The sequence below is a fragment of the Poecilia formosa genome, unplaced genomic scaffold (assembly GCF_000485575.1).
Source record: "Poecilia formosa unplaced genomic scaffold, Poecilia_formosa-5.1.2 Scaffold70, whole genome shotgun sequence".
Lineage (NCBI taxonomy): Eukaryota > Metazoa > Chordata > Actinopteri > Cyprinodontiformes > Poeciliidae > Poecilia > Poecilia formosa.
This window is the reverse complement of record NW_006800009.1, coordinates 1,202,153-1,228,049: the sequence shown is the minus strand read 5'-3', so window position 1 is coordinate 1,228,049 and position 25,897 is coordinate 1,202,153. Positions and strand designations below refer to the sequence as shown.

Sequence of the window (25,897 nt, the reverse complement as noted above, 5' to 3'; positions counted from 1 at the left end):
TTGACAACTTTCCAGACTGTTCAATTTTCAACCATACTCCATAAGTCCACACAAAATAAAAACAATTACAACCAAATCCACAGATGACACTTTCGTCCTCCAGCATCAGGAGCTGACAGTTTCTGACCATAAATACTAGCAAGACTTTAAAAAAGAAAAAGGAGCCAACATGCAATACCTGCTTCATGTAGGCGTAGCACATCGTCTCTGCTACACGTTTCCCCTCGTCGTAGCAAGCTCTAGGACCGATTGGGTTCACGTGGCCCCAGTAGTCCTCGTTTTGGGGATGCACCTCTGGATCTGGGAAACAAAATTAAGACAAGTTTTTAGATCTTTTTAATTTGGACTAAGACAAACACATAACAGAGGCTCGTTAAATTCTTGATTTCTACAGAAAAAAAAAACGTTTACTCGACTTATACTGAAAATTTTCAAGTGTTTAAAGATGAACTAAAAGAACCTCGGAGGAATTCAACTTTGTATGCAGCCTGCAATACTGATATCAGCAATTAAAAAGAAATTTTTGTCTGAAAGCTTAATTGCGTTATTTGTTCACAAACAAGATGCTTCTTAGAGGCACTTGCTGTAATCCAACATCAAGATACTCAAACTGATCCCGCAACCAGTCTGAAGATATCCATTTATGCCCAACAGCAAAAACAAAGAAACCACAACCAAATAAATTGAATACAAGGTTGTTAGATTGGTGTGCTGCATCTTCTGTTGTTGTGCAAGGTGTTGCATCCCTCCCCTATAACTCCTTTACCTGAGAGGTCCCCTGAAGTGCTAATCCTCTCCCAACTCAGTTCCTACTATGGGAGGTTAACACCAAACCAGCCATCTACCTCTGCGGTACTTACATCCCTAAGCCTGCAGAGTGAAAACCCACCTCATAATTTATAGAGCATCTATTTCGCTGGTTTATCAGAGAAGACTCATCAGGACTTCTACCAGAAAACATGTTAATATCTCCTCCCTCTTCCTTCTGCGAATTAAGCAGTCAGCAACGTTTCACAGATCACACTCATTAAACGGCTGCTCTCTTCTTATTTACATCTGCCTCTTGGAACTGATCCAGGTTATGATTTAGTGACTCATAAGGAGCCCCAGGTATGCTGTTTTAATACTTTTTTGCTAAAGCAACTGATTGATATCTTTCATAAATTTGCGAATCATGCACAAAGACCGTTTTACCACCATTGAAGAGATTTACAGTGGCAATAATCGAATGTGCACACTTAATTAGTAAAGCTTAGAAAGCGTCAGTACAGCTTGATTCAAAATCCTAGAACAAAACTAAAAATCTAACTAATCCAACATATTTATTCTTGATGCTGCATCTAAAAACAATCTCAGAGGAAGTTTTAGGGTCAAACTTTTCATGCACCCTAATCTTGTGGTTGCACTGCAGCAGTAAATCAAGCTCACTTGACTTCACTGCCTGGGTTTAGGCTGCATCTGCGAGCATCAACACAGTCATTCTTGGTGATTCCAGCTCTGCTAAAGCATCTGGATGCTGAGAGGTGATTTGTGAGATTCAAGTTGCTCATAACTGATAAGAACAACATTGTCTTTTTTTCTGTCTGCTCTGTGCGCTCACTGCGACCGCTGGTTGTGTGTCAACGCCCGTCCAAGTCTGCTGCTGATTGGTTTATGAGGACTATACTTTACTCTTCCTCAGCCAATTGGCAGCACATACGCGACTCTTCTCACTCCCATGAAGATTGCTTTGATCTTCTATGTGCTGAATGAGAGCAGCGTGCCTCATTTTATTTTCAGTAAGGAAAACAACGTTGCAACGATGGAAGAGTCATTTGTTAGATTACTTGTTACTGAAAAGAGCAACGTTGTTAGTAACAGTTTATTTTCTGCCATTGTTCCCATCGCTGGTCAGAGCAGATCTTCTGGAAACAAAAGGTTTGAAGAACTGCAGGTCAGTTCTTTCCTTTCTCCACCACTGGCTTGATTGGATACTGGGAAACTCCTTGGAAAGCAAGGAATTCAAACTAGTCTTCATCTTTGGCTTGAGGACTTGAAAACCTTTTGAAGGAGAACAGTCAGACAACTTCTTCACCTTTACTGATCAGAGGACTTGAAGACTTTCTTGGATGGAAGAAGCAACAGCTCCAAAATTTTTATTTTTTTTACATCTTGCTCGACTAGATTCTTTTAATGCTCGTAATTTGGAAAAAATAAAATCAGTACACCACAATCAAACACAGGTTTCTACTTCACACGATTTCTCACCTTAGCAAAAAAAGAAAAGAAAAAAAAATCATAATTCATTTAACTCAAACTAATTTCATTTAATATCTAATCACTTGGCATGCCTGATTCAACAAGTAGGAAATAGTTCAATTTAATCATGGTTGTACTAAAAAGTATGCCTCTATAAAGGAAAACAACACTTATCACCACAGCTGCTGCCAGTGCTGTAAGGGAAAAGCAGACACTGCGACATATCTTTGGCCTTCAGGCCTTACATTACAATTATAGCTTAAATATGTGTTTTATAATTATACTACACATGTGCGTAATTCAAATGAAAGACAAAAGGGCATAATTTTAATTTGATTTCAGCATTCAAACCTCTTTAAGAATTTATTAGCATTCCCCTTCTTAACCTGGAGATATTTTCCCACTTTGCTTCACAAAAATGTACCAATAATCTCTTGTCCAGAGCAGTTTCAGGTAATCGCACAGATTTTCTGATGGGTTTAGGAAATGACTGTCTAGGCCATTCGAACATTTTCTCCTCGTGAAGTCATTCTTTTGTTGGCTTGGACGTTACAGCTGGACTCACTGTGATGCAGAAAAATAAATTCCCTTCTGTTTTTTTTTTTTTTTTTAATCAAAAACTCATTTTTAAACCATGACATTTCAATCTGGTCACATTTGCCTATTTTCAGAATTTTTTTTTTTAGCAGACTCCTGAACGACTTAGGACAAAAACCACTGGTATGCTGACCTGTTCATAACCCCCATTCGTCTGAAAAAAATTTAAGTGCAGATATTAATGCTGCAAAAGTTATATTTCACTGCGAGTATAATGTTCTTTTGGTAATGTTCTGTGTTGATTAGTTTTTGTGTCGTGACATTTATACGACACCTCTATGTGTGCTAAATTTTAGAGCATACTGCACCAATAATGTAAGGGTCGAGTATAAAAGCCTCTCCACTTGCCCAGCTCACATGTTTCACCATGTTTGGGGTAAAAATGCACACCCCACTGCAACAACTTAACATTTAAGTTATTGCAGCTCATTTCATTAATCACCTTTGATAACAAGCATGGCAGAAAATAATTCAGAGCCACTGCGACAGGAGCAGACTGCTGCAAGAGACTTCCATCCCTGAGAAGCAAAACGACAAAAACATCCACACAGAACGACTTCTGCACACTGTCCCTGCTCCAAGCAGCCGTTTCCTTGTAGCAACGGCCCTGTGCAAAAGTTTTAGAGGATTTTAGCAAGGCTTGGAATTTTTTTTAATATTTCATACGTTCAGCCTTCATGTACTGAAACCCCTCTGCAGTTGAATCGCATAAGAAAGGCTAAGGGTGGAAAATCTTTTAAATGATTTTTCACAGTCTCATTTTTGTGCAAGTTTTACAAGGTGTTTAGACTTTTAATACAACATACACAAGTGTCTTTTTACATCAAGCACATAGATGGTCCCTGGAAACTGCAGTTAAATGCTGAAAGGCAAATAGAGTCACAAAAGATGGTCCAAAATCTAAAATAACAAGCCTTTCTTTCAAGGAAAATGTTAAAGCCTTTGCTTTAATTAAATTAAATTAAATTACTTGGCCTAAAGTACGCCTAATGTTGCAGGTTTGTCATATTTCTGAACAAAAGCTGACTTCATGTATGTTAAAATTGGACATCGACAGCTTGACAGATAACCCTCTTAGGTGCACAATGGCTGCTGACAGAGCTGCTAACTTTCACATAATTGACACAGGACACCATTTAGCTTTTTCACCTGCTCTCACAACATTCGCTCTTCATATAAGCCAAACTGGCAAATGTCTTGGTGTGAAAGAAGAAGACTGACAGCGCGCAGACAGAAGAGACGAAGCGCGCAGCAGCATCGATCCGTCTGAAAACAGATTACAGCCTCGTTGTCGGACTTTCTGAAACCTCATCTTCAGATTTGTGCATTAAGAGCGTTTGATACGAGATGTAAGAAATCCACGACAAATCTACCGTAATTTTAAAAAACAAAAATCATTGATGACTCCTTTAGAAAACCACATCCAAACCAGCAAGGTTGGGAGGTTCGAGACCAGCTGTTAGTTTTTTCCTTGGTGTGTGCAGCGTTGGTCTCAGAAGAATCAACCTTAACTACTAGCCTGATACAATAAATCTTTTTTTATTTTTTCTAAATCTACTACATGAGTATTATGCAATATAAGCAGAGGGAAATTGTTTAGAAATTCTGCATCAATTTAAGACTGCATTCAATAAATTTAATATTAGTTTATTATGGAAATGATTGATTTAGTACCATGAAGTAGTTTTGCGTAATCGGGGTTCTTGCAGGTTTCAGTAAATTTAAGACTTTTTTTTTTTTAAATTCCCTCAAACCCTGAGAGATAACTAAAAATCTCTTCCACCGACTTTCATCCGAGTCGATTTATTGTTCCTACAGTTGCTGCTGAAGAAGATCTGAAAAAATAGCTGAATCTAAGGTGATAATTTCACCATTAGTCATTTTGCTAAATTAGGAGTTCAACAAGCTTACTACTGCAGTCTGTAAAATACATTTTGTCTCAGTATGAGGTTTCACTTCAACAAATATAATTCCCCTTTTATCTGGGGAAAAAATACATATGTGTCGTTCTGTGATCAGTTAATCTAACAAAGCCAACCATTAGTTGACTTCGCTAAAACAAATGAAATTCATTTATTTTTCTGTGTGCCCTTTATTTCATCATCACTTTTTTAGATTTTAGTGGCTTAAGCATTGGACTTGCAACCTGGTTTACCCTTTTATCTCGCCCAGTGGAGTTAGGCCCAGCTCTCCAGCTGGATTAAGACAACGGCTGGATGGATGACTCGAGTATTAAGCAAAAACAAACTCAAACAAACAGACAAACCCAAATCAAACAAATTAAATAAAAAAGAATAACAGAAATACTACTAAAATATGATTCCAACTCAATTCACAAGTGGAAAAAAAAACAAAACACTAAGATACTTCAAGAACATTTACATAGCAGCTGTCAAAATGCTAATATACTCAAATATCCTCACTCTGCCTCCTTAACCTTTGTGAATAAATTACATGCCTCCACATTGTTCCAGCATGGACTCTAAAATCGGCTCTGGTTCAGTTTGATCTTTCGTACCTCCATAAACTTCAGATGTAGAGGCCAGCAGAAGTCTTGCACCCACTCGTTTTGCCAACCCTAAAATACGAAGCAGCACAAAGACACACATCTTGAAATGTAAAGTAACACTACAATATATTAAATACAAAACAACACAGTGTAGAAAATATCATCCAACATCAGAAGTCAGACAGCAAAATGTTTTGAGTTAACTCGCTCATGTTAATGAAGCCTGAGTGATGCGCTAAAGGAAGTTGTTTTCACAGAAGCCATTTCATCATTCAACTAAAGTCGTTTTTATCTCAAACATGGCCTTTGGTAACATTTAGCCAGGTGTTTGTCCACTGAGTCATTACTGTCTCATGAAGCAAGGTGCACTTGTTTATTCAGCTTTCTAGGGAGGTTATTTAGGACTGCACTGTAAATGGTAGAGCTGTTGACCTGAATACTACATCACAGTACACTGTGACCATTTTTGCCGAGGGGGGGAAAAAAAAGACAAAATGCCTTACATAAAGTAAAATGACGTTTTTATGTATTTTCTCTTATTCTAAACAGTAAAACCATTGTTTTTTGTTGTTTTTATATAATTTGGGTGAGGTTAAAGACAGAAGTTGGTGAATAGCAGCTGCTGATTGTTTTAAACAAGATTTGGTCATTTTATTAAGTGATTTACGACATGAACAGTAATTGTAGTTGGTAAAAGAAAGATTGTTCTGTGGTTTTTAAGAATTATTTCAACAAGTATGGTTGATAACTTTGTCACCGCTGCTTTCTCTAGTTGTTCACAAAGAAACAAAGGGGGTTTCAGATGAAGGGGTGTGGTTTTATTAGTACAAGATCTTTGAGATGTTCCTCCTCCTGAATCAACACTGGTTGCTTGTAAGGCTTCATCGGTGTCACCTTTGGATTCTCTGACAGGTTGGTAAAGGTTTCATTTTTTCCCAAACGGACAAATGGAGAGCCAACGTACTCATGAATCATTGCAGCGATTTTTTTTTTCAGGTTCTTTTCTTATTTTTGTAGGAAATGTTTCTGAATTCACTGTCTGAATGAGCCAGAAGCAGTTTTACTTAAATAAAAAGTGTGACTCATAGCAATCTTTATTCATGAAATACGAATAAATTCTCTGCTCTAATACTGAGAATAAGTCAAATGGCACAGGATGTGTCCGACAGGCTCATTCGTTGCTTCTGGCTACATGATTCAGCCTTAAAACATCTGAAACATCCGCAGAGCTGCTCACATTCACTTTCCATCATCTAAATTTGAACAATAACAGGTGCTACTGTAACAATCAACAGTGGTTGTTGTAGTTGACAGTCAATGATTGTGTTTGAGCAATGATTTGTTTTGTTTTTTTTCTAAATACTTTGATGCAGAGGTTTCCAAAATGAAATCTACTGATTAAAATGCTTCAGCTATTTTGATTTCCTACACAAACACGCCCACTGCAATATTGATTTTAGTATAGCTTTTAAGCATTGCAGTGAGAAGTGAAAATTTTCACTCAATATTTGTTGAACAGCCATGTGGATGGATTAACTATATCTACAGCATAAACAAATAGCTGGTAAAAAGAACAGAAAGGATAAATGCAGCTGTATCAAATAAATATATATATATATATATAATTTGTATTCAAAAACATTAACAGGCCATACATTAACTGTGCAACCTTGAGGTTTCAGAGGGCACATTTTGAAGATATTGCCAGCTTTCAGCATCATAAAGAAAATGTTGGAGTGTTTAGAAACAAAAACTGCCCTTGAACAGCCTTGATTCACTTCCAAGTTGGGTGTGTTGCTTCACCGATCTGAAGTGTGGAACAACTCATCAGGTGACATTAGGCCAAGCTGAATAATCACCTAGTGAAACATTTCAATGCCCTTGAAACTGTCCAAAATACAATAATTATAAGAAACGATGTTAAGAAACGATGCTAAAACATTCAGTAAAGTAGAAGTACATGTGAATCCACCAAGGCTAAAGCTCTCCACAGTAACTCACTTCCTCCTTATTCCATCACATTCAGAGTCCTGAACATCTGTGTCAGACTTGTTATCATTTATCTTTGGAACATTGACTCTCAAAAATAAACTAAACACGAATAAAAAAATTTAAAAAATAGAAAAAATAGTTAAGACTCTTTTCCGTAATGTAATTCAGGCGTGGTAAAAACACAGTTTCAGGGGAGCTTTTCAGAGATGAGTCAGAGTAGAAGTGTGATGAAGAGGAGAATGATGGTAGCGGGGGAAAAAAATAAAAGAGGCTGAGAAAACAAGATGGACTCAATGATTTACTGACTGACAGTAGCTGATATCCACCTTGTGCAAAAAAATTAACCAAATCTATTTAACAAACAGGTTTAATAAACGTATGTACTTAATGTCTCTGCTTGGGGACAAACAAAGCAATATTTTGTTCTATTCTGTTTGTACATGGAGCATTTTTAAAGTAAAATGTCATGACTTTTGTCAAAGCTAAAAGATGTGTAAAAGGGTAAAAATAATATATATCATCACACGAATATTTATGATTTTTTTTTCAATTCTGAAAAAATAATTAACATTGAGAACTTATATGTGTAAATATATTAAGAACAAATCCTTGCAATTTCCATATAATTTCACAGGAAACTTGATTAACTGGTTCTCAGCTACTATCACCACCACTATACAGCAGGAGATTTAGCACTTTGCTGGTCTGGACCACACAGCTATTGTGTTAAAAGCATACTAAAGCAGAAAATTGATATTAAATACATAAACAAAGAACAGGAGATGCATCTCAGCCCTTTCTAAGAGTTAAATTGTTACATTTATGAAAGAACAATTAAAATGAATCCCATTTTCTAGAGTTGTTAAGGGATTCAGACTCAGAATATGAAAAAATGGCAATAATCCGACTCCAACAATCAGCAGTTTAGTTTTACTCCTCAAACATGAAAGTATGCTGTAATATCTGAAGCAAACTTATGAATTTGATATTTTTTAAATATTGGGATTCTAAGCTATTTCAAAAGAGTTTTGAAGTTTTCTTTTGCTAAAATGTTAAAAATCTGATTATGCAGCAAGTTGGAGTACTTTCCTTTGTAATTTTCCATTTAAACAGTACATCTTGTAACCTTGCACTATGCTGAAGAAAAGGTAGGTTTTTGAAAAGAGCTTTCAATGAAGACTCAGACAAACACATTTCTCAAGTAAAGCTGTTGTTTATGTAATTCTCATGAGGAAAAGTTAGATTTGGTCAAAGTCAGAACCTGCCGGTTTAAAGGTTTGCAAAAATGTTAACTTCAAAATTCAAATCTAGAAATGAAAAAAAAAAAAAAAAAAAGTGACAGAAAAATCTTTAACTGTCCAAAATTATGATAAGCTTTAAAAACTGAAGTAAAACAAACAAGGTTACTCACCGAGCATGTTCAGAGTACCAATTGTGTTTGTCTTGAGTGTTTTGATGGGATTGTACATGTAGTTAGGAGGGGAGGCCGGAGATGCTAGGTGGTAGATCTGGTCCACTGCGAAAGATCAGGAGATGCAGTGAATCATCTCACCTTACACTAATAGAAACCTTATTTTTCTTTTAAAATAAAAACAGGAAAACAGTGCTTTGCATGGCAGTCAAATTTTGAGGTCTACATTTCAAATCAAGAGCAAGGAGGAATTAGAATAACAGGAAAACATTTCTGAAATGCCTATTTAATAGAAGCCAAGGTACTGTTGAAAATATCTTTCATATCCAATGCTGAAGAAAAATATAGTGACATCTTTACTTGCTCTTTTTTCTCAGTTTCATAATAGCTTTAACAAAGCCCAGGGCATGCATCGAGTCCAAGCAGATGGAAAAAAATGAAACTGCAGGTAAGAAAAGCAGAAGATTTTCTGGGTCTAAAAGCACGACTCCTAGGTGACGTCAACTAAACCCTGAGTTTTTCTCTAAGCTACAATCATTTTTCAGCCTAAAATTGACTGAGATCTGAACAGTAATGTTTATTTTTCAAGAAACTTTGCATCGATGCTTTACCAGTTCACAAGAATTAAAAACTACAACAATTAGAAACTACTGAGTGGCATAAATCAATGTGTTCAACTTAAACTAAATCAAGAAAAAGCAACCTTTTAAATCACAGTTTAATAACTTTTGTCTCTTGTGATAAAGATACAATCGCAGCCTGATCAAAGTTCACATAATTTCTGAAAGTTATGTAAACTACATTTTGTCGAAATTAAAAACTTGTGAAAAATCAACAACTAAGAAAGAAAACAGTAACAGAAAACAACGGTAAAATGTTCTTTGCTTCTGATTTTTTACTCCCTAAAAATGTTTGGCCAACATAACGTATTACCTACTTACTGAATTTAATTAACTATGTGCATTATCCCTTTTTTTTTTTTTTTTTAGAGAGAGGGGTCGATGACAATTGCCAAGAATAAAAAAAAAGTAAATTAATTTAAAAAATCACCCAGAAGAATTGGTAGCTTTGCTAAGGGTCACAAACAGAAAGGAAAGTTTCATAACAAACAAAACAGCCTCTTTATTTAGTTCTTCTCCCTCAACATTTCATCTGTTCTCTAATGAAAGTTTCTGATTTGACATTTTAAAATAATTCCCAGTCATTTCTCCACTGCTAGTCCCTGCATAAGTTTTACACCAAAAGCACACAAGAGAACTATTATAGGAACAGCAGGAAACTTGTGTGATATATTAGAATTTGTTCTTCTCAACTACGAGTAAATTTAACTTAAATCAGCTGGGATATTTTATTCATCATGTCTGAGTGATAGTTTCCACATAAAAACATTGCATCATTTACACTGTATGCACTGAATTATTCAAACAGGGGTAGGCCGAGGTCTTCTCATTATGAACATGAGTGAATCCTGGGAGACATTTCAAGGCGCACAACCCATCTGAGCCAAAAGAAAAAACCCCACCAACTATTTATCATAGTCTGTTGGCTGTGCTGTACGTCCCTTAAGTCCTTAGTGACACTGACGATTACACAGCAGCCAAAAAAACAACAAAAAAAAAACAAAAAAACAAAGCTGTTTTCAAAAACAGCTGATTTAATCAGAGATATTTCTGAACTCAGGCTATTTGAAGAGTGGACTTGAAAAGTACAATCTGCTTCACTCGGTTTTGGAACTGATTGGGTTTTGATGTGATGTAAACAACAGACTTAAATGTAGCTGTATCTGCAAGCTACATTTATTTCTTTTACTAAACTGTTTGTGGCCTTTTGAAATTTCGTTTCATTACCCTGTAAAGCATTGCTGCCTGGCCAATTTAAACTGCACCTGTAAAGTAAGGATGTTGTGATATCAGATGCAACATTAGTGTGTTTCACATCTCTCTTTTCTCTCTTATATTTTTTACAGAACAATGATCAGAGATGGTTAACATCCACATTATTTAGATAAATATCGTAATTCCGTATTGAACTTTTAAGTGTAGAGAATACATTTCAATGCAGTCGAGGTCCGGCTGATCTAGAGACTTTTAATGCGAGCCTGCTTTATCCATTCCGTGACTACTTTTTTTTTTCCTGTGTATTTTGGATAAATCTCCTAGAGAAACACCAAATTGTGTCCAAATATCTTCAACATGAGTCCAACTTTCTCCCTTAAAAGAAAGAAAATCTGTTTGGATGCTAAAGAACAACTGGGAGTCCATAAAGGCTCAAGCTTGCCAGGAAATGGAAGCTGCAGAAATCCCACAGTCACTTTCTGCAGTGAAATGAGTTTTATTTAGACATGGAAGGAAAGGCTGCACATCAAGAGAGAGAGAAAAAAAAAAGCCATGCTCCTACACTGAATACTTTCATAAAAAGGTACACAGAACATGCATCTGTTGGTAAAACTTGCTCAAAAATTGACATAAGAGATCAAATTAATGTAACAATTTTAATCTCGTATCAATTTGCACATTAAGACGGCTTCTATGGAGCATTTTGACAAAGCAGAGAGCTATTTACTATGAAAGGAGGGTCACTGATGAATAATAATGGTGACTATTTTCACAACAGAAGTAAACAGATGGAAAATTACCCAGAAATCAGTAGAGAAATTATACAAGGTTTTGAGGGTTTCAAATGAAATATGTTTTCATCATAAAAAAAACACATTAGGTGCACAAAATTACAGTAATCAGACAACGCTATGTAATTAAATGCCAATGAATAGTACATCTTGCCATTAGATTCAATTGCTGTCTTTCACCTATTAGAGATTTTTTTTCTTCGCTCCTCATAAAGTTTATAAAACTTGAATAGTTGGCTTCATGATCTAAGCTCAGAGGAAAGAACTGAGCAAAAGGTAGAGTTAAGTCAAATACATCATGACATGCCTGAGTTTTCTCACCCTCTATATAAAGCGGCTCCACCACATCATGATTGATGAGTTCGAAATTCTCGTGACCGATCCAGTGCTCCACGTTTCGTTTTCTCCCTGTGAAGAAGTTGTCGACCACGGTCACCTCGTGGCCATCCATCATCAGTTTGTCAGTCAGATGGGAACCCACGAACCCAGCCCCTCCTGTGATCTAGAGCAGGAATAACCAGACAGATACGTCTCTTATTATCAGCCAGTTCAATTAGAAAGCACTAAAACGCAAGCTATATTAAACAATAATAAAAAAAAAAACATACATGAAATTTCAGATCAATAATTTTCTGAAAACATAAAACGGCTGCAGAATTTGACTTTCAACAATTTGGAAGCTATGATCTTTTTGTTTTAAAAGAATATATCAAAATAAAGGAGTCCATTAGCCCCAAAGAAATGTTTATTGTTAAATTTTTCTACCATCCAGGATAAATCACTTCCGTCTGCCTAAACAATGATACATGATTTGGTATTTTCCTTTTGTATTTTAGAATATCCTTTTGCATAAAAATACATATACAGGTCACTAACCCTGGACTGAGAGACATATTATGCTTCTGAATGTTAGAGATTTCAAGAGGGCGCACGCAGCGTGTTGTGCAATACCTACTAAAACCACTGGACCAGTCAAAGATGTCAAAAGAAACAACGGTGGTCAAAGGTTTTTTTTTTTTTTATCTGTGCATTGCTTTTACTGAACATTGTTCCTATTATTTTAAAAACTACTTTTCATTTTCTGTCCACAAACTCCCCCCTTTCTTTGGCGTACAGTTTCCATGGTAACCGATATAAACCTGGTGGTTCAGAAGCGTTTTGCAAAATACAAGTTTTGCTTTTAATGAATGGCTCCATATGTCCCTTAACCTGTTTGCTACAGTATTTCCCAACATGGAAATAGAATAACTTGACATTTTTTTTACATATTTTTAGTAATACATGAGAAATATTTTCCTCTGAAAAGAAACAGGCATTTTGATTTTTCATATTCTAGATAGCCAGACTGGTTGATCATTAGCAGAAAGCCTAAAACTGCATGTGGTGAACAGGAGAAAACATCAGTTTTTGTTTAAACATAGTTTAAAAACATAGTTTTTATTCTGAAGAAGGTTTATGCTGTAACTTAAGTCTTTATTTTTTTACCTAAATGTCAATCTTTTTCCTCCTTTGCTACTTGAAAAAAGGACACTGGATGACTGGATGAGGTTTGTGGTCTTGGGTAAAAAGGTCTAAAATGTGCAGCATCAGTGCCATGTGAGGCTTTTCAAAAGTTAGGCCAAAAAGATTACAGGAATAAACAACCTTGTCGTAAACTAGAAGTCTAATAGGAACGATATAAGTCCTTCAATTTCATTAGCTTTTCATATTTCATTGTTTCTTCATTTTCCAAAAACATAAAAATTTGTCAGTTGGTTCTACTAAAAATAAAAAAAAACGTTCTTCCACCTCATAAAATTTGTAATAAATTTCTTTAAAAATCCATTAAATTATTATTTCATCTTCCACAAAAAACAAAGATTTAATTCAACAGCCATTAAAATAATAAGAATAATAATAATAAAAAACATTGATGTCATACTGGTCTAAACCTTACGACAAACAAAGTTAAACAGATATCTATTAAATAGATAGGACAGGACGTACGTTTTACCAAACTCACGAGAAAAGTTATTTATTTGTACTAAATTTGTAATTTTGTTAGTCACCATAGTAGTGATAATTATTAAAAAAAACTGAATATTTTTGGGAAATTTTGAACTTGTAAGAAAATATTCTGAGTTGGAGCCACAATGATGGACAGCAGTTTCTTCCTCAGAGGCTTTAATTGGGTGTAGAAACTACAAAACTGTTACAGGATGCGTTATAGATCTGCCTCCGAATGGCTCTAGGCCAAAACAGATCTTCTTTAATGAACTAGTCAGCCTTAGCTTTACTACCACCAACAGGTAAAGTGAGTTTCGTTACAAAACAATCTTCTGATGGAAAAACCTGCATTCAGGTGGATGTCAGTTTAAGGCCTATTCGTGCGGTCACTGCGTTCTGTGAGTCTAGCAAAATGTTTCATGTGTGAATCTCCCCTCTGGTGCTTTTTAGTGACATCCTGCAATGAATATCTTGATTAGGGCTGACCAAGTAACACATAGATCTCACTTTATATGAGGCATAAGCCTCAAGTGTTGCAGCCACATTAACAGACTGACTTGCACAGCTGAGGCACTTTAATGTGACCTCTGCCTGACTGCTCAGAGGATCAGTCTGCACTTTCTTTCTGCCCTGCTCTGACATGTCAGTGGAGTTTCACAGAAGACTAAGTGCTGTTTATTAGTTTACAGACTGTTTGGGACACTTGAGTGAGTTTTTGTTTTCATGATATACATCACTAACCTCTGAGCCAGCTGTAATGGGGTGATTAACTCATTTGGGTGCCCTGTCACGACCCTTCAAAGCATGTGAACCACAATGTAATACGTTAAATTTCACATTTATGTCATTTCAAAGACTGGGAGCGACCCAAATGTTTGGGACTGTTTTTAAGTGTGAAATTTAACTTTTGCATTTGTTCCAATAGTAACACAAACACACATTTGCAAAACCGAATGCTATTATTTTGCAACAAAACATTTTGTGTTCATGTTTCAAATTAAATTTGAAACATAATGTTGGTGAACTTTTTGATAATTGCATGACTTCCCATGACTAGGTCCCAGATAATGGATTTTCTATATAGTTATTAATATATACATATATATTTACACCTCAACAATGAAATTTAATTGAAAAATGTCACATCTGCTGTTCACTTCTTCACCTTCAAAGCTGCTTAAATAATTGACACCGAATGTATTTCTGCAAAAAAGAGCATGAGTGAACAGTACTAACTAAAACTTTGTAACATATTGTGCAGGTCTACTGCTGACAAAATATGCGCTACAATCAAACTTCTATTTGAAAGGAAACATCAATGATCCAATAGGCGTGTGATGGTGAGAGACAGAAGCAGCACTCAGCTTTCCAAACATCAATGTATGGCATGTCATGGCACCTCAGGAAGCACAGATTAATTGCCTAAGTTCTTATGTTTGGAGTTTAAATCCGAGCAGGATAAAAGTGAGACTGGGCTTAAGGCTTTTTGGAGTTTGCCAATAACAATCTAGAGATGTGACCTCAATAAAAGCAAAAAAAAAAGACAGTATTTGAAAGTGAAATAGCACATTTGTAATTGATGTTTTCTTTCACTCACCAAAATTCTTTTTCGATCTTTTTCTGAGAGAAATTTCACCGGTGGATATTTCTGTGAAAAGCTAGAAGAAAAGACCAGGTGTTTAATTACACAACATCTAAAGAAACCCAAAACGAGAACAAGAAAACAGAGCAAAACAACAACATAATTACAATTCAAAGTGGTGTTCAGAAAAAAAAAAACAATAGATTAAAGAGATAAGTGAAGAAAAAAAAAAAACAATAGATTAAAGAGATAAGTGAAGAAAAGCAGAGGTTATTTTTTCCTTCTCCTCCTTTGCACTTTAGAGTCAAGCACATATCAGCAGGGAGCTCCTGAATACAACGCCAATTATTTTTAATCCACATCCTCTTCTTTCATTTACATTCACCGCAAAGATGCAGCGAACGTAAATCGAGACGCTAAGGAAACACAGATACATATGCGTGTGCTTTATTGTGACAAAATAAACAAGGCGGTCAAAAATAATAATTAGAAAAAAAACAAAAAAAACAATAATGATCTATAAATCCACCTCATCGGCATTCATGGCAAACATGCTTTAGGAACCTGTAAAAGCGCAAGAGCTGATCAGCAGCAGCTGCACGGCTACAGGAAAGCAGGACCTTCAATCTTTGCTAAGCTTGTGCCCACACAGCCACAAAACCAAGCCTCATACATCGTACATACTGTTTCAAAGGTTCAAAGGGTCACCTCGTTTTGTGATGCGCTGCATAGAGCCGGGACGAAGGCTGTACTATGTAAAGAATTGCTTCTGCATTCCTAATAATGCAGACGTCATTAAAATTCAAGACATCAAAGATTAACAGATATCTTTATCAAGCAAAGGATGACATCTGATTCACATCGGTTTCAGTCGATCGTTTCTGTCACTGCTCCCTGTCAACGTCATTCTAAGCCACGCGCAAGGTTAAGAAAACATCGTCTGTTATTACTTAAAACGGAAGCAGATTTGCTGAAAAGCTCTGAATATGACGAGCTGTGATTAAATGGAGATCCACACCTCTGTTCCAGGTCACGAATCTTCTCTCTCAAAGGAGCCACAGCCTAAAGAAAGTTGGAAAGCAAGAAATGCATCAGTTCTTCTCAGCGCATAACACAAATTACACTGACTACCACAACAGGAAGCTAATGCAGGTTTATGAACAGGGTCCCCAGTTTTTATGTTAATTTACTCCTTTGACTGGGAGAATGTGATCAGACAGGCTATTGTTAGATACATCTGTGCAACTTCTGCATTATTTTTCCTCAGAATTCAAACAGCATTTCAGCTCTTTGTTCAACAACACCGAACAAGTCAGTTATGGATTAGCTTTGATTTGTGCACAGAAAATGGCAAAACCAGTACATTTTATTTTCACTAATACAAAAATACTGTCAGCCTTACTTGAGAAAGTCAAAAAGTGAATGTAAGATAAACAGAATTACATCAGAACTGGTAGCAGTGAAAAAGCAGGGAACTATATGAATTATTATCCAAGTTCTCATATTTGTAATAAATGAATATGGAGGTACAAAAATGCGAACAGCAGTGCTTTAATGATTTATCAGCTCAAGCTTGATTAGTCTAGATTAATTAAAAAAAAACCAACTAAAAACGTAATTATTATTTTAATTTAGAGCAGACATGAATCTACGACGTAACTGTGACTAGTTTTTTTTTGTCAAAGTATTCTCACAATGCCTCCGACTTATCCACATCTTCACCATCACTTTTTTTTTTTCATACCAACTAAACTAAATGGTGTCATACAAGAATTTTTAATCGGTGAGGCTTTTTCAAGGCTTTTTTTTAACCAAAATACTTGATAAAATGGGAGAGAATGGGCTAGAATTTTTTCTAAAATTAAAATCAGACATATGGCATAAGTTACCCATAAGTGCCTTTAGCATGCAGAGTAAAATTACTATCTGCTGTTTTCTATCTGGCATTTCACAATATTTTAAAACAAAAAAAAGATAATCAAGTTTCTGATTTTTTTTTTTTTTTTCAATAATTTAATTTAACTTCAGTGAAAATATTTCCAACCTGTGAATTGATGCCATCTGGAACTGGCAGACATCCTCATTGGCGTTTAATTTAAATGCTCAAACATGTAAAATCTGTGTGCAGACATATCTCTTGCAATTATGGAGGTGTTGAGTCATCATCAGTTTGTGTGTTTGTACTTCTAAATAAAGCCAAAGCTGCATTACATGCATCACAGGCAGATGTGAAATATTATTTCAAAGGCAAGCCAACTCTTTAAAGTTCTAAGGTCAGCGTGATAAAGTAATTATTTCTGTTGAAGACGATGCGAGAGTCGTGTCTTAGCAGGTCAGAAGTAAAACTGTGTTCACCGCAGTGTGAAAACCCGTCGGAGAATCTTGGGCAACGGTTTCAATCAAAACTTCAAAGAATTGCTAATAAATTACTAATCAATCCAAGGGATGCATCTAAAATCCCAAACTGAAAATTGATATTCTGGCTTACAGAGGGCCAGCGTTCACTGTGATTACTATCAACGACTGGCTGGCTGATTTTATTGCATCACTTCATGTCACCCTGAACTCCTCTGAGCAGTTGCAGCTGGCTTTTTGAGAGTTACAGTGTATCTGCGTCATCCAGTCATCAGCATTTTACTGACAATCTGGTTTCTGTTTACCTGCAATAAACTTGTGCAAAATTTTAAATACAAACTCACTCTAATGAAAGTGTCAAATTGTTAGTATTTTGTTCCTGCAAAATTCGAAGTAATAATTTGTGTTTTAATAAATAAAGCATACGACAAAAAGCCCAGATGCTACAGACATGTGTTGGGTTATTCCAGGGTTCTGCATCCTGTGGCTCCTTTAGCAAAATAAAGATAAAGAACTAGCTGATGTTTTTAAAAGTAGATGTGATAACAAATGTGTTTTTCTTTTGTTTTTCACTGAATTAAACTTCACAACAGAACAACACTAAAAAAACACTAAAGACTTGTTTTTAGATCTATTTTCAGGTTTTAGCCGCACCATGTAGTAGAAATGAGGCTTATGTGTTTTCTACATCTTTTTCTACAAATAAAGATCCAATACAAGAAAACGTATTTTTCAAACGTTTCAAACGTTTTTGCAAACGTTTCGCTTATCTTCTAATGTTTGTCTTCTAAAGGGCATGTAACATTACTGGCTGTAAATGGGTTTTATTTAGACCGACTCAGGATAAAAATGAAAGCAGAAAGTTTAACCTCTAAGTGCTGTGTGTGAGGTCACAACAAGGCAGCCTGCGAAAGGATAAAAATGCTCTTCAGCCACAGATGTGAGCCCGTGGCTTCTCTCAGAGCAAAGTGACTGCTGCAGCGCTACAGCGGACGACATTAATTTAGCTGATAAAAACAAGCCGGTGCTGCATCCACTCCAGATGTAGCCGAGGCTTTTTGATGACGTCGGCCACAATATTCGCTAACAGGGTTCGCTCTGCGGGTTTTTAGATTTCTTCTTCAAATTCCAGGTGAAATGTAGATTGCTTCGTTTGGGTTTTAAAAAACAAAATAGAAAGCATGGAAAGAAAAAAAAACTTTTTCCTCACAAATCAAATACTTTCTGAGCAACTTGCTTTGTTGTTGTAGCACTGCAGCTTTTTAACCTTTCTGCTAAGACGTTTTTTAAACCATCAAAGAACAACAAATAGCAAAGATTTTGTCAAACTTACTTCATCAATTTTCTGCTCAATCTTCACATCTCCATTTTCTTGTATTGACCTATTCCACAAAAAAATGATAAGGCAAACAGATAAGGAAAGAAAATATTGAGACATGAGCAAGTTTTTCCTACGCGAGATAAGAACAATATCCATCATCCCAAGCCCATTTTGTCACAGTGGAGGCTTTTACGTAACACATACGGCAGAAAATCTATAGTGACTTTAAATTCTTTCTCCCTATTATTCTGTTACCAACAATGATAATACAGGAAATTCCCGTCAAAAAGCCTGTCGTGTTTTAAGGGAAAGCCAATGTTCAGAAATTGGGAAATTAGATAAATCAGTATGTACTGTAATCTAACATTTAGCCGGAACGGTGAAGGAAGACTGAGTTCAGTTGCTTGTGTAATGTAGAAAGTGCACTGATCAAGCAAATGAGAAGTTTTAAGTTTACCAGTGAATATTTTTTTGCTAAATTCACAGTGAAAAACAAAGAACAGAAGAAGAAGCAAAAGCTTTTCTTAGTTGTCGACAGCAAAAACCATCAATTACATCTGACTTAAATAAGACAACAAATAAAACTGAAGGTGCACTTAAAATTAATCTTGATGTACAAAAAAAAAACAAAAAAACAATGATAAACTGATTTCGAAACATGTGACATGCATATTTTACATCAAGCAGAAGTGTGATAGAAAAATAACCACTTTCACCTCATGTTTGTATACGTTCCCCAAACAGCTAGAAGAGAAAAGACAAGGACAAGTTATGACAAAGCTTAATGGAGATAACACATCTCAGGAACAGCGTTTTAGCAGTAGCAGCAATTTAAGACAGAACATCAGAAAGGAGGAAAGTTTAGAGAGAAAAATTGGTTCAGTTTTTTTATTTTTTATTTTTTTCTCATCTAATCTGGCAGCATTGTGCATATAGAGAATACACTCCGAAGTGGTTGGCTCCAACTATTGGTAGGGTCTTCAAACTAACCGTCATACCTGCCAATAACCCTTAAACCAGTTGATGTGTTTGTTTGTTTTTTTCTTAAAGCTGCCACTAAACATATTTTTAGTTTTCAAGAAAATACACCAACCAATCCACAATAAAACTAAATGAAATAAAACATTCAAGTTTTAAATGTTTTTTTTTTGTTTTTTTTACATAAAAGCATGTTAACCAGTGCTTTATTTCACAAGAACAGTAATAGATGCATGCTATTAAATAGGTCTAAATTTGACAGCTCAACAAGATATGAACAAGTTGCTACAGTGTAAAGCTGTATAGCTACCACTCTACGAAAAAGGGGCAAAAATCATCTATTTTTGCTGAGGCATGTCAACTGCAGTACATTAGCAACATATGAATTTCCCAGCGCAAAGGTACAAAGGATCTTTTCATGGGGACCTAGCCTTATTTACTTATTTATTTTTACATACTTTGCAGTTTTTGGCAAGAGTACAAAAAGTACATATTTTATACTAATCCTAACTAACGTAAAGCTTTTCAATGTTGTGACCCAGACTTGATCTCATGCTGAACAAAGGTAGGAGTGTGTATCCAGCCCCAAAATGTACGTTGTCATTCGACGAAGCAGTTCTCAGTCCTGGTCGTCAAGACCCACTGCCCTTCATGTTTTAGATGTGATGGATGGGCAATCATCCATTTATTTAGGTCAAGTGTGCAGAGGCAGGGAAACGCATGAGACACGCAGGGCAGTGGGCCACTGCTCTAACATAGACACGCAGCTCAATAAATTAAAACGTCATTAAAAGTTCATTAATGTCAGACTCATTATAAGACTGAAAGATCTGAGGAGTTTATTTAAATTGGTTTTGATGATCATGACTTGCAGCTGAAGAAAACCCAAAATTAACTCAAGAAATGCTTCGTTGTTGTCTACACAGTCACAGGAAAAACTACTGACCCAGCAGACATTTATTGACGTCCTCCACCATTCTTATCAGCCGACTTTCAGGAAGTTTTAAAGCACGTCTTACTTCCCTCAGCTGATTTAATTTCATTTTCCAGAAGAACTTGGCGTCTATGCAGCCCGGTAAAACCAGCCCATTGTTCTACGCTTCGCTTGGTACAAAGGGGGTGGTATTGAGAAACAATTGCTTCCTGGAGGCATGGTCTCTGTTAAACTTTTAAACACTACCCAATATCCAGGTCTGAATAAGTGGGGCATGTTTTTACAGTAGCTCCTTTAAGAGAAGTAATAATGATAACATATTTATCTTTTCTTAGTTTAAAGCAATCACCTGACAGCACAGTAAGGTTTCACAGAGATTATCTTGATGTGTTTGTTAACGCAGCGTTGCCTTTCAGAATGTTCCCACAGGTTGGTACCCATATCACTAGCATAATGTGGGGAATTATTCCTTGGCCTTGTTAAGAATAGAAATAGAAGCATAAACCTGGGATGAATGATTGACCTGATGACAGGTTAAGTAGGTCATATCTGATTTGTCCGGTCACTTAAATTGATTTGAAGATGGTTTGTTTCGTGAACAAAGAAATGCCGCTCATCCAACTGCCAATATTTAATCAGTCCAACTAAACCTATGATCTATAATCACACCAAAGAGTTTTGCTTTAGTATCTCCTGGAAGCCCTGCTGTTATCTTCATGAGTCAATAAACTAATAATGTTTTGACCAACATCAATTGATCTTCAGTGTTTCTAGGAATTTACTAAATGTCACTCTAAAGAATTTAAATGTGCTTCATATGCAAATGTTACAGGTTTTGGCATACAAGTAGCTCACCAAATATCAACTAAGTTCATAAGAAATGACTTTGGTCTCAGTTATTCTTTGTACCTTGGGTAAACCCGCAAGTTTTTTTTTTTCTAAAGATGTGGTTCTGTATTATTGATCTTGTTAAACCCAGGTTTTTTTTGTTTCTTTTTAAAGAAATTCTTAATATTGAGATTTTGACCTTTATGTTAAATGGGCAGATAATCTCAACAGCTGTTACTGTTGGGCACTTGCACGGTACTATTTATAGAACATTAAACACACTGGAGTCATGGGCCAGCTACTGATATTATTGAAGATTTAAGATTACAAATATTGTTTCAAAAATCACCCCAAAAAGATATTGTCATAGCTTTCCTTTAGTTTATAGTGCTTTTGAGAGCATTTTCTATGTTTAGAGCATAGAGTAACACATCAATGCTTATTTGCCTATAACTTGCAATACACTGCCAGTCAGCAGGCTGAACGAAGGCTACTACTGTTTTCTCTCGCTTACAAGACAGTGTTTGGAAATATCTGTGGTTGCAAAAAACAAGAGTGATGGTGTGGAAATTAAATGAGCACCATCTTTTACTAAGATAACTTTATTTTAAAATGATGAGTGGCATGAGCTGATTAAATACTGGGTATCCCAGGACTTACCAACAAGGTATTAAAAGCATAGCATAATCATTTTAGTCAATAAACAGAATAAAACAACAAATATTCAATGTAATAAGCACTTTAAAACTATTCAATTAATTGGGTGTTTAGTCTTCAATTTTGTTTAAGTTAATATATCAAATGAAATCACAATAAATACATATTACAGAGACCCAAAATAAACATTATGTTGTATAGCTTTTTGTATCAGTAAGAATAATTGCTGCCTTTCTGTTTCTCTTAAATTAGTTACATAATTTCCATTTTTGTTTTAAAAGGTTAGTAAAAATACTCTGATACAGTAAAACCGGGGGTGTTTTTGGATACTGATCCATGCCTAACATACAGTACTAGTAAAAAAAAAAAAAACCCAACCCGTTTTATTTAAATCCAAGCTCTAATTCAGCAGTTAAACAATCGGTTATTTCAGCATTAACACTGTGAATTTCTCTTCTATTAAATACATTACGACTCTCAGGAAACGTAGAAGCTGTTGCCAGGAAACCATACTGCTACCTATTTTTTCCTACCTGTATGTGTTTTTTTTCTTATTTTGTCTAAATGGGAACCATTCGGGTTTTATAATCTACATCCCGGGTGCTTGGCCACTACACGGAGTTGCGGCAGCCTGTTGTGTTGGTTGGAAGTTTCCACAGCAGTGTCAGTGTGTAGTTGAAAAACAATCGTAAAGAGATATTTCTTTTTAAGATTAGCATGTTTGATAAATCAAAAGAATATCAAAACAATGTACTCACAGGCAATGTACGCGATCAAAGCGAGAGCAAAAAGTAGCTTCATCATTCTTCTGTTTAAGCCTGAAAGCAGCCAGAAGACCCGCTTCATCATCCGATCCAAGCAACAGATCCAGGAAACCAGTTGGCCACCCTTTCAAGTCCAGCTAGTGCATTTTGGGTCGATGTTGTTTTCATCTGATGATTTCTGGGTCAATATAAATGCTGGGTGTCACTTAAAATGTAAATAGCTCCTGGGGAGGACAGGCTTTCTAGCTGCTCCTGCAACGTCAACACCAAGCAGTTTACGTGGCTAGCAGCGTAATGTATACAGGTAGCAAACAGTTAGCTGTCAGGTGGCAAGGCACGCTGTGGAGTGATGACAATTATCCCTACGTTAATGCTTATTTAACAGAGTTAACATTTATTCCCTTACGGGAAAACGGGTTACTATAGATGATCGTATATCCTGGACAAATGCGTCAGTATTGTCAATACGAACTGCGATATCAAAACAGTACGAACCCAAATGGTTAGCCGTTAGCTTCACATTAGCCGCGTCTGGCTAGCATACTACTTAAAACTCGCCGCCTGTTTTCTTACGTTCACTTCAAAAAACAACACAAAAATTAGTCCCAAATTCGGACTAGGGTGCAAAAACACAACCGCCTCTCATTTAAACGTCCCACACGTGCAAACATGACGAAGCTGTTACACTCAGCTGGGCCGAAGAATAACTGATGAGCGATTACTCGTCGCTCGATTCATCAGCCTGTATGACGTTCGTTTCACTTTTGCAAAACTCAAACAATAAACCTTTTGTTTCAGTGTCACGTTACTAAGATTTTTCCTTGCTTAGCGTTAAGCAAGCAAGGAAATGCGTGAGTATTTCCTTGCTTGTCGTTTCAAATTTCCAGAAACAGATTGATATTTGTGAATGCAGATGCAATACCACTTTGATGTTCCCATTTCAGGCAGTGTGGTCTGTTCAGAGCTTTAATGGTTTTTTACTATAAATTGACATCAGACTAAGAATTAATACTTAAATTATTAATCCCTTATTTTTAAAAGTAAGAACAAAGTTATTAGTGAAAAAAATATTTAGTTGGTGAACAATTTGTTTGATTGTTGATACGTTTTTCTGAAATTCTTTAGTTTTATACCAGATATAACAGGACCCACAACTTACCAAAGAGTTCCACTTTTATCACATCAGACAACAGAATATTCTTTAGTCTTACTTACAAGTCATCAGGGGTTTTTGGGAGAGGAGTATTTATGTTGTTTTTGCTCTCCAGTTGATTTTCCCTGTATCTCTCCAAACGATGCCAGCTTTATTCAGTCTCTTTATTCAGTCTGCAGTGCTAGTAGTACTTGTTTTTTTGTGACCTTCCACATGAGTCATCAATCTACTTTCGGAATGATGTTGGTAGTCCGTCACTCCTGAAATAGTTTGGCACATACTGTTCAATGTTTTTTGTGTTTGTGGATAAAGGGTCTTCACTGTGCAATCTCGAAAACTTAGAAAGAGCTTTGTAACTTTTTCCAGACTTGTAGGTGCCAATGGCTTTGCTTCTTATCTCTTACAAAATTTCTGTCAGCAACAGGAACTGCTTGTTTTAGATTTGTAGCCTAATTTATCATGTCAGGCAGGCTCTACATTAGAAATTAGGACCAGGTTTAGCGAGTGTAATTGTACCAAAAATGTAATGAATTACAAGTAACCAATGGCACAAAAAGGGGAAGATTAACTTTTCTTCCCTCTGCAGATAATTAGAAAACTACTTTTGGAATTTACTCAGGTTTGTTTGTTTGGTATGGATAAATAGGATCTGAAATATTTAAACAGGACAAAAAAAGCAACAACAAACAAACAAACAAAAAAAACACAAGCAGAATAAATTTATATAATATTTTCTCTTGACATTAGTATTTATTTCCCCAGGAAATTCCATTGAGATGAAGAATCTTTTTACAAGAGAATCCTGGCCAAGACTGGCGTTAGCTCACAGTTTGTAAAACTTATCTGTATGTGTGTGTGCCTGCAGCTGGATCACAAAGTACTTCTGCAGTTTACCAGATTCTTGTTAAGTTCAAACTTCAAAGCATCAATTTAAAAAGTTCAGCTTTGAGGGTCTTACCAAAAACAGCACAAAACTTGTAATTTATTTTTTTTTTATTTTTTTTTTTTAGTTGAGCTTTTGCTTCTAACAGCGCTGCGGGGTTAGCATTTCCTGCCACTTGTTTATACTGCAGAAATTTTTTTTTTTTTTTTTTTTTTGTAGATTATGTCTTGCAGAATAAACAGTCTGTTTTAGTATGGTGCTTTGTGATCTGGGCTTGCTTTGATCCTCCTCTTGAACTGCACCTTAACAGAAATGGTTTCCCAGTAAAGCTTTTATCATATTGACGTTTGTTTTTTTCTTTTTACACACCACATCATTTTATAAAGTTCTTATTTAAGATTAACCCAATCAGCCAAGCATTCATTGATTTTGAAAGCAGAATGACTCAAAAAAATAAAAGGTCTATATGTTCACTGCAACAGCATAAGCGATGAATAAAAGACAACTGAACTGTTCTTGTTTATAAAGGCTTTTCACATTTTCTTTTTGTTTGGACGTGAAACAGTACCCTTCTATTTCAGTACGTTAGATTGTCATGGTCTGATTGATTGAATCTTCAGCAGCACACTGCATCATCTGTCAGTGGTCTGATTCACACAAGTGAAAGAAATTTATTTTATATATACATGTGCAGCAATCAGTCAGAGGGAAAATTAGAAGTGGCAGAATGTCTTCAATTTTGTCTCTAGGCAGCTGCTCCACTTCCTGTCATGCCTCCACGTCTCTCATCCGTCAGCCTAAAGCTCTTCAGATGTCATGTCTGTTTGTGTTTTTACAATTCACTCACAGCAACATTAACAGACTTCTCTCTCTGTGAGGTTTCACACATTGTTATGTCCTGGAAGTATTTTTTTACAGCTTCAAGGAATGTGCAGCCTTTGAACCAGAGGTTTTCAGATCTCTGGTGATAATCTTTATTGCCTTTCTTAATGTTAGTTTTTCATGTTTGTGTTTTTTTGATGTTCAAATAAGCTTTTCTGTCTTCGCCACCGTCGGTATTAAAAAGCACTGATTAAAGCAGCT

General features: G+C 35.9%; 1 protein-coding gene across 3 annotated transcripts in view; it reads right to left on the bottom strand.

The window, feature by feature from the left end:
* The window catches only part of uxs1 (UDP-glucuronate decarboxylase 1), a 34,244-nt gene extending 10,722 nt beyond the window's left edge, over nt 1-23,522 (bottom strand). The window contains exons 1-10 of one of the 3 annotated variants that reach the window (XM_007555446.2): nt 23,274-23,522; nt 22,773-23,030; nt 19,334-19,361; nt 18,630-18,678; nt 15,960-16,003; nt 14,957-15,017; nt 11,695-11,875; nt 8,748-8,852; nt 5,354-5,413; nt 179-300 (exon numbers count right to left, since the gene is read on the bottom strand). In XM_007555446.2, the coding sequence (XP_007555508.1) occupies nt 179-300; nt 5,354-5,413; nt 8,748-8,852; nt 11,695-11,875; nt 14,957-15,017; nt 15,960-16,003; nt 18,630-18,678; nt 19,334-19,361; nt 22,773-22,863 (741 nt within the window). In that variant the 5' untranslated portion in view covers nt 22,864-23,030; nt 23,274-23,522. Of the gene's footprint in view, nt 1-178; nt 301-5,353; nt 5,414-8,747; nt 8,853-11,694; nt 11,876-14,956; nt 15,018-15,959; nt 16,004-18,629; nt 18,679-19,333; nt 19,362-22,772 lie in introns of all 3 variants that reach the window. The other 2 variants (XM_007555447.2, XM_007555444.2) reach the window with 2 other exon arrangements.
* Nucleotides 23,523-25,897: the final 2,375 nt, after the last annotated feature.